Source organism: Lolium perenne, chromosome 3, assembly GCF_019359855.2.
Source record: "Lolium perenne isolate Kyuss_39 chromosome 3, Kyuss_2.0, whole genome shotgun sequence".
Lineage (NCBI taxonomy): Eukaryota > Viridiplantae > Streptophyta > Magnoliopsida > Poales > Poaceae > Lolium > Lolium perenne.
In genome coordinates this window covers 124,650,680-124,659,169 of record NC_067246.2, presented here as the reverse complement: position 1 = coordinate 124,659,169, position 8,490 = coordinate 124,650,680, and the positions used below count along the sequence as shown (strand labels likewise).

The following is an 8,490-nucleotide window of genomic DNA, read 5'->3' as shown; positions in this document are numbered from 1 at the left end:
ATGGAGTCACGCCTCACGAGGTGAGCAAAGCGGGACGCGAGGATCGCCACCACGTTCTGCCCGCACAGATGGGCAAGTGCTTCCTGAAGAGCACGAGCGAGTCCGTCCAGCCAGTTGCTCTCCCTGAAGGAGAAGAGAATCCTCTCAGAAGTAGGAGGCTCCATCTTGCCCCTCAGATCAGCAGTGATGATCCACTGAAGTTCCCCTCTGGGAAGGTCGTTGACCTTAACTCCACGGAACTCGGGGTGAGGGCGTCCGAGGAAATCCGAGAGGGCATCGAGGTCCCTTTCGAAGACCAGACTCCCGCCATTCCCCAGCTGGTAAAACTTGGTGTTGACTTCCTCCATCTGAAAGTGAATTAGATGAGTAAGTTAGTGTAATGGCCCTGGGTAGCACCCTATTAGATTTTTTTGTTCTTTTTATTTTGTGCATCATCATGGCATATGCACCATAACATCCATGCTTTAATAAATAAAAATTATTTTACAAAGACAAACTATTTTGTTTCTCTCTCTCCACCTCAACATTCAAAATTCAATTTTGCTTGAACTATTTTAAAACAGTTTACAAAACAGTTTTGAAAAGAAAAGAGAAAGAGTTTTTTAAAACAAAACCCTAACCCTCTAATCCAGGCCACCTTTCTTCCCTGGCCCTTTTCCCTTTCTCCCTGGAGCAGCCCAGCAACCAGTGCCAGCAGCAGCCCAGCCCACCTTGATGTCGGCCCGTACCCCTTCACCCACCTTTTCCCTGTTGTCGTCTTCCTCTCTCTCACGAGAGAGGCGTGAACCTTCCCTGGTGTGGTCCTCCACCACCACCTGCTCCCCTCCCCTCTCTTTAACCCTCTCCGAATCCCCACCAAACCCTAGCCCTCCTCTCATTCCCCTCCTCGCGCCGCCACCCCTCTCCCCTCTCTCTTTTCTCTGTGAAGGAAACCAAGAGGAAAAGTCCCACAGTACCTTCTCCACCGCCAGCTCCTCCCCCATGACCTTGCCGTCACCATGGTCGCTCCCTCGCCGAGCTGAGGCCATCTACAGAACCGCCTCATCGTCCTCTTCCTCCTGGTACAAGGAATCGACCGGGGGCTCTCCGAATCAACGAGAAATTCGCCGTTTCTCCACGCTGGCCGTCGCAGTTCATCGTCGACTCCGGCGGCTCCGAGGCTCGTTCGATGTTTCTAAGCACGGCATCACGCTCCTGGTAGTCTTCCCGTTCTAAAGCGCCTCTTCTCTATCTCCATAACCCTTCCTACCTTGCTGCCCACGTTGAGCTCCATTCACCGCCGCAGGACCTCGCTGCCGGTGGCACTCCGGCGACCCCCTGGACTCCGCACCGCCACCATCAGCTTTCCCATGGTCAGCCGCATCCCCGAGCCAACTTTCGTGTCCCGGTTCATGCGGAATCGGCAGATCGACTCCCGACTTGATCTCCCTCCGCCATGGTTGCAGATGCTGAAGCTCGTCCCCGCATGTTGTTTGTTCTTGTTGGGTTGTAGCAGTATCTTTGCAAGATCACTGTGTTCGAATCCCAGGAAGGCCAAATCCCCAGTTTTTAATTCTTTTCCGATCTGACAAGTGGATCCCACCCGTCATCCTCTGCCAGCGCCACCTCAGCTCCCTGCCTTGTCAGCGCCAAGTCAGCTCCTACCTGGCCCGCTCATCAGCCCCTGTGGCTGGCCCCCCGTCCGGTATAAAAACATTTTCCTCTTTTCTCTGTTTTCTGAATTTGCAGAAAATGTGCATATCTTGCAAAAATCATATCTCTTAATCCGTAACTCCAAATAAAAAGTGTTCTATATGCAAATTGATCAGAAAAACATGCGGAACATGAATATGGCACCCATATACCTGTTTGCTTATCGCATCATATCGAACCGTGATAGTTATGCATGTTCACCTAACACATATGCGGAGTATTTCGGACACCGACTACGGTTTCCCCGCTCCATTTAATATTGATGTAGCTCACCCCTGCCATGATATGCCATGCTATCCAACCCTTTACTTTGTCGGTAGGAAATGCAACTCGAACCTAATAATTTGTTTGTCTGAGTTCCGATCCCGCTTAATTTGGATAAGTTGCATCGCCGCATCATGTTTGCCATGTCATGCATGCATACCATATCATGAGCATGCCGATTCTTCTGCTGTAGTAGTAAGATTTGCATCAGATGTGTGTTCCAGCATTTGCTTCTTCGCGGATAGGATCACGAAGTGGTGTGGTGAGATACGCCAAGTTCTCCGGATGTCCCTCGGCAAGCTTTAACAGGCAAGCATTTCCCCTATACTCCTGTCCCTGCAGGAGTCGCTCACCTATTTTATTTTGCCTTCTCACTCATGCTATCCTTAAGTTGCGTTCTTGTCACGTGTCCTTTCCACTTGTTACCTCAAGCAGCCCATATTGCCACCATCACCTCCCACGACTGTTGTTTGGTTATCGAGTCTGCCCTTACGAGTCGTAGTGCATGCTAGTGCTGTTTTATCTCGTTACCGTTATTGTTATCTTATCGGGTTATATGTTGGGAAGAATCATGGTTACTGTAGTTGTTGTTATTTGTTTAGCGGAGGCATCGGTGGGTCAGCTGCTTGTTTTGTGATGGCTCACTTGTGTTTCCTAAATAATTTAGGACCCGAGTTCTTGTTATCTGTTCCGAGACTGAGCGCTCTAACCACACGTGGGTATGCTTACCGGGTCTCCCCTCGACCACTGCCGGAATCTACAGCTTTGTCCAGTGGCCACAATTAGTTTGAATCCTTTGTTTCTCTCGGACGTGCAAGCTTGTTTCCTTATGGTCAGATGATATGATGTTACTTTTGGGGCCTTGTACCCTGTTGTCTCTTGCACGTTCGTAGGTTGCGGAGCCGCTGCGAAGTGGTCATCCCGCTGGGCACTGATCACCTAGTACACTGACGCAATAGCTGAGTCCGCTTCGGAATACGGCCGGACTCTGATACGGGTTTAACTTAGTTAGGTGGCTTCCTGGACATTGTTGTAGTGAAGGAGAGTGCGTGTCGTGATATCCACCTGTCGTAAGTGGGTTGATCGTGCGTGTGGGCACATTTGGGCACCCCTGCAGGGTTACAATCTTATCGATAAGCCGTGTCCGCGGTTATGGACAACTTGGAGCTATATGACTCGACCATAGACAACTTACACCTATTGTTTCAATACTAATAACTTGCATAGTAAGTTAGCACAACCTAAATAATAACTCGTTAAAACTTGACAACCGTGTGAGTGCCTTTGCCAGTACCTCTTTGCGAAGGGGGAACACATCGGCTGTGTTATGTTTGCAGAGTATATAACTGTTAGTTTGTGCGCTCTCTCATCTTCTCTGATTAGACGACTGTTGTAGAGTGTCTCTATAGGTTTTTAGTGCTTACGCGCTGCCGCTTAACCCCACCATATTGCCTATGACGTTCCTCTTGCGTCCTCTAAGTCCCCTGCGTGCCTCAAGTACAAAGGATGACTGGTTGACGAATGCTTATACGTCTTGAAGTCTTGTTAAGTACGAACCCGTACTTATTGCTGCTTATACGGGATATAACCGGACTGGTATGAAGATATGTTCGATGAAGACGACGTTAGCAAGGTTACCCTTCCGGCTTGGCCTGGGCAGGGTTATGGACGCCATCGGTTATCTTCAGGACTCTTAGTCCAATTTGTATCTTGTCCGTACTCGGACGTATTTGATCTTTTGTATGATTTGGATCTTTGTATTGTATATTTGTATCTTGACTCGTTGGAGTCCTTGTTGTAATATATATGTTTCTTGTGGGCTCTATTGTAATTCTGTTGTAATGTTACCGCTCGTGTTAATTCCTCTGGCATCACGTGTGTGATTCATCGCGCACGTCGTGTCGGAGGGCGTCTCAGAATCGATATCGTGCGGATTTCGGCGGGATCGCTGGAATCCTCAGGATACCGGTTCCGGGGAGTCACAAGTTGGTATCAGACCCTCAGGTTGACGGTACCCCACTAGTCCAGCCTGTAGGATAACCTTGCCAACGGACGTTGTTGTGTCTAGTGTCAAAACCTATTTTCTAAAATTCGTTGTATAGTTCTGATTAGCTCTGATTTTTCTCCTTATCTATATTCTTTCTCCTCTTACCTTTGCGAGTTTTGAGTCTTCTCTCTTATCTGAGTTTCTCCGAGTCTTAGGTTCCGACGCGGGTTGGACGATCTTTGCCTTTATCCTATTAGGACCGATCTTCGGAGGATCTCGATGGAAACACATCATCCACAACGGAACAACGACTTCTTGTTAGTGGTGTCGCCCGATCAGCGTGGAGCAAGAACTCTTGTTAGTGGTGTCGAGGAGATTGACACGTCGCCAGAAGAACCGATAGTTCACCTCTCTTCCCCCGTACCTTGAGGTGGAACCTCGGGGCGAGGTTCCTTGTTAGTGGTGTCGATTGTAACGGCCCTGGGTAGCACCCTATTAGATTTTTTTGTTCTTTTTATTTTGTGCATCATCATGGCATATGCACCATAACATCCATGCTTTAATAAATAAAAATTATTTTACAAAGACAAACTATTTTGTTTCTCTCTCTCCACCTCAACATTCAAAATTCAATTTTGCTTGAACTATTTTAAAACCAGTTTACAAAACAGTTTTGAAAAGAAAAGAGAAAGAGTTTTTTAAAACAAAACCCTAACCCTCTAATCCAGGCCACCTTTCTTCCCTGGCCCTTTTCCCTTTCTCCCCGGAGCAGCCCAGCAACCAGCGCCAGCAGCAGCCCAGCCCACCTTGCTGTCGGCCCGTACCCCTTCACCCACCTTTTCCCCGTTGTCGTCTTCCTCTCTCTCACGAGAGAGGCGTGAACCTTCCCTGGTGTGGTCCTCCACCACCACCTGCACCCCTCCCCTCTCTTTAACCCTCTCCGAATCCCCACCAAACCCTAGCCCTCCTCTCATCCCCCTCCTCACGCCGCCACCCCTCTCCCCTCTCTCTTTTCTCTGTGAACGAAACCAAGAGGAAAAGTCCCACAGTACCTTCTCCACCGCCAGCTCCTCCCCCATGACCTTGCGGTCACCATGGTCGCTCCCTCGCCGAGCTGAGGCCATCTACAGAACCACCTCGTCGTCCTCTTCCTCCTGGTACAAGGAATCGACCGGGGCTCTCCGAATCAACGAGAAATTCGCCGTTTCTCCACACTGGCCGTCGCAGTTCATCGTCGATTCCGGCGGCTCCGAGGCTCGTTCGACGTTTCTAAGCACGGCATCATGCTCCTGGTAGTCTTCCCGTTCTAAAGCGCCTCTTCTCTATCTCCATAACCCTTCCTACCTTGCTGCCCACGTTGAGCTCCATTCACCGCCGCAGGACCTCGCCGCCGGCGGCACTCAGGCGACCCCCTGGACTCCGCACCGCCACCATCAGCTTTCCCATGGTCAGCCGCATCCCCGAGCCAACTTTTGTGTCCCGGTTCATGCGGAATCAGCAGATCGACTCCCGACTTGATCTCCCTCCGCCATGGTTGCAGATGCTGAAGCTCGTCCCCGCATGTTGTTTGTTCTTGTTGGGTTGTAGCAGTATGTTTGCAAGATCACCGTGGCAGCCTAACTGGTTCGTTCCGCTCTCCTGGATCAAGATATCCTGTGTTCGAATCCCAGGAAGGCCAAATCCCCAGTTTTTAATTCTTTTCCAATCTAACAGGTGGATCCCACCCGTCATCCTCTGCCAGCGCCACCTCAGCTCCCTGCCTTGTCAGCGCCAAGTCAGCTCCTCCCTGGCCCGCTCATCAGCCCCTGTGGCTGGCCCCCCTTCCGGTATAAAAACATTATTCTTTTCTCTGTTTTCTGAATTTGCAGAAAATGTGCATATCTTGCAAAAATCATATCTCTTAATCCGTAACTCCAAGTAAAAAGTGTTCTATATGCAAATTGATCAGAAAAACATGAGGAACATGAATATGGCACACATATACCTGTTTGCTTATCGCATCATATCGAACCGTGATAGTTATGCATGTTCACCTAACACATATGCGGAGTATTTCGGACACCAACTAAGGTTTCCCCGCTCCGTTTAATATTGATGTAGCTCACCCCTGCCATGATATGCCATGCTATCCAACCCTTAACTTTGTCGGTAGGAAATGCAACTCGAACCTAATAATTTGTTTGTCTGAGTTCCGATCCCGCTTAATTTGGATAAGTTGCATCGCCGCATCATGTTTGCCATGTCATGCATGCATACCATATCATGAGCATGCCGATTCTTCTGCTGTAGTAGTAAGATTTGCATCAGATGTGTGTTCCAGCATTTGCTTCTTCGCGGATAGGATCACGAAGTGGTGTGGTGAGATACGCCAAGTTCTCCGGATGTCCCTCGGCAAGCTTTAACATGCAAGCATTTCCCCTATACTCCTGTCCCTGCAGGAGTCGCTCTCCTATTTTATTTTGCCTTCTCACTCATGCTATCCTTAAGTTGCGTTCTTGTCACGTGTCCTTTCCACTTGTTACCTCAAGCAGCCCATATTGCCACCATCACCTCCCACAACTGTTGTTTGGTTATCGAGTCTGCCCTTGCGAGTCATAGTGCATGCTAGTGCTGTTTTATCTCGTTACCGTTATTGTTATCTTATCGGGTTATATGTTGGGAAGAATCATGGTTACTGTAGTTGTTGTTATTTGTTTAGCGGAGGCATCGGTGGGTCAGCTGCTTATTTTGTGACGGCTCACTTGTGTTTCCTAAATAATTTAGGACCCGAGTTCTTGTTATCTGTTCCGAGACTGAGCGCTCTAACCACACGTGGGTATGCTTACCGGGTCTCCCCTCGACCACTGCCGGAATCTACAGCTTTGTCCAGTGGCCACAATTAGTTTGAATCCTTTGTTTCTCTCGGACGTGCAAGCTTGTTTCCTTACAGTCAGATGATATGATGTTACTTTTGGGGCCTTGTACCCCGTTGTCTCTTGCACGTTCGTAGGTTGCGGAGCCGCTGCGAAGTGGTCATCCCGCTGGGCACTGATCACCTAGTACGCTGACGCAATAGCTGAGTCCGCTTCGGAGCACGGCCGGACTCTGATACAGGTTTAACTTAGTTAGGTGGCTTCCTGTACATTGTTGTAGTGAAGGAGAGTGCGTGTCGTGATATCCACCTGTCGTAACTGGGTTGATCGTGCGTGTGGGCACATTTGGGCACCCCTGCAGGGTTACAATCTTATCGATAAGCCGTGTCCGCGGTTATGGACAACTTGGAGCTATATGACTCGACCATAGACAACTTACACCTGTTGTTTCAATACTAATAACTTGCATAGTAAGTTAGCACAACCTAAATAATAACTCGTTAAAACTTGACAACCGTGTGAGTGCCTTTGCCAGTACCTCTTTGCGAAGGGGGAACACATCGGCTGTGTTATGTTTGCAGAGTATAGAACTGTTAGTTTGTGCGCTCTCTCATCTTCTCTGATTAGACGACTGTTGTAGAGTGTCTCTATAGGTTTTTAGTGCTTACGCGCTGCCGCTTAACCCCACCATATTGCCTATGACGTTCCTCTTGCGTCCTCTAAGTCCCCTGCGTGCCTCAAGTACAAAGGATGACTGGTTGACGAATGCTTATACGTCTTGAATTCTTGTTAAGTACGAACCTGTACTTATTGCTGCTTATACGGGATATAACCGGGCAGGTATGAAGATATGTTCGATGAAGACGACGTTAGCAAGGTTACCCTTCCGGCTTGGCCTGGGCAGGGTTATGGACGCCATCGGTTATCTTCAGGACTCTTAGTCCAATTTGTATCTTGTCCGTACTCGGACGTATTTGATCTTTTGTACGATTTGGATCTTTGTATTGTATATTTGTATCTTGACTCGTTGGAGTCCTTGTTGTAATATATATGTTTCTTGAGGGCTCTATTGTAATCCTGTTGTAATGTTACCGCTCGTGTTAATTCCTATGGCATCACGTGTGTGATTCATCGCGCACGTCGTGTCGGAGGGCGTCTCAGAATTGATATCGTGCGGATTTCGGCGGGATCGCTGGAATCCTCAGGATACCGGTTCCGGGGCGTCACAGTTAGAGAAGTGTGTCAAAATTTTATGTAGAATTACTAGGAAGAGCATGACTTATCAATTTGAAAAGATCTCAAGGAAAAGAGAGTGAATAATTTTGTTAGATATATTCACTTCATTTTATTTTGAAACTAAGTTTTTCAGAACGTCCATTCTAACTAGGGTCTCCTAAGGTCAAACAATGGATCTGATACCAATTTGTCAACACCCGGATTTTTAAGTCCAGATGCCTATTATGCCATACATCGCAATCCTAGGAAGATTTTTGTTGCGAGACATAATAGTCGATATCATAAGTCATCATTCATTACAAACCATAGTCGTCTTACCAATCCAGATCACATGATCCAATATTACACAAATAGTTGATCTAATGATCGACGAACACAATACATAGCGGAAGCGTAATTGAAGGGGACTATCTAGTCCACAGGACAACGCTTGACGTCCGAAGATTTCCTAGTTGTCGT

At 48.1% G+C, this 8,490-nt stretch overlaps 1 protein-coding gene across 2 annotated transcripts; it reads left to right on the top strand.

The window, feature by feature from the left end:
- The first annotated feature begins 4,877 nt into the window (after positions 1–4,877).
- On the top strand, positions 4,878–8,026 carry LOC127342289 (uncharacterized). 2 transcript variants are annotated; one of them, XR_011755352.1, is made up of 4 exons: positions 4,878–5,235; positions 5,324–5,566; positions 5,657–5,769; positions 6,264–8,026. XR_011755352.1 is itself a non-coding variant. In XM_051368224.2 (4 exons), exons 1-4 carry the CDS (start codon positions 5,021–5,023, stop codon positions 7,734–7,736), a joined length of 672 nt encoding a protein of 223 aa, XP_051224184.1. In that variant the 5' UTR covers positions 4,878–5,020; the 3' UTR covers positions 7,737–8,026. The 2 variants fall into 2 exon arrangements, 1 of the variants encoding a protein (XP_051224184.1); XM_051368224.2 differs by having other exon boundaries at positions 7,636–8,026.
- Positions 8,027–8,490: the final 464 nt, after the last annotated feature.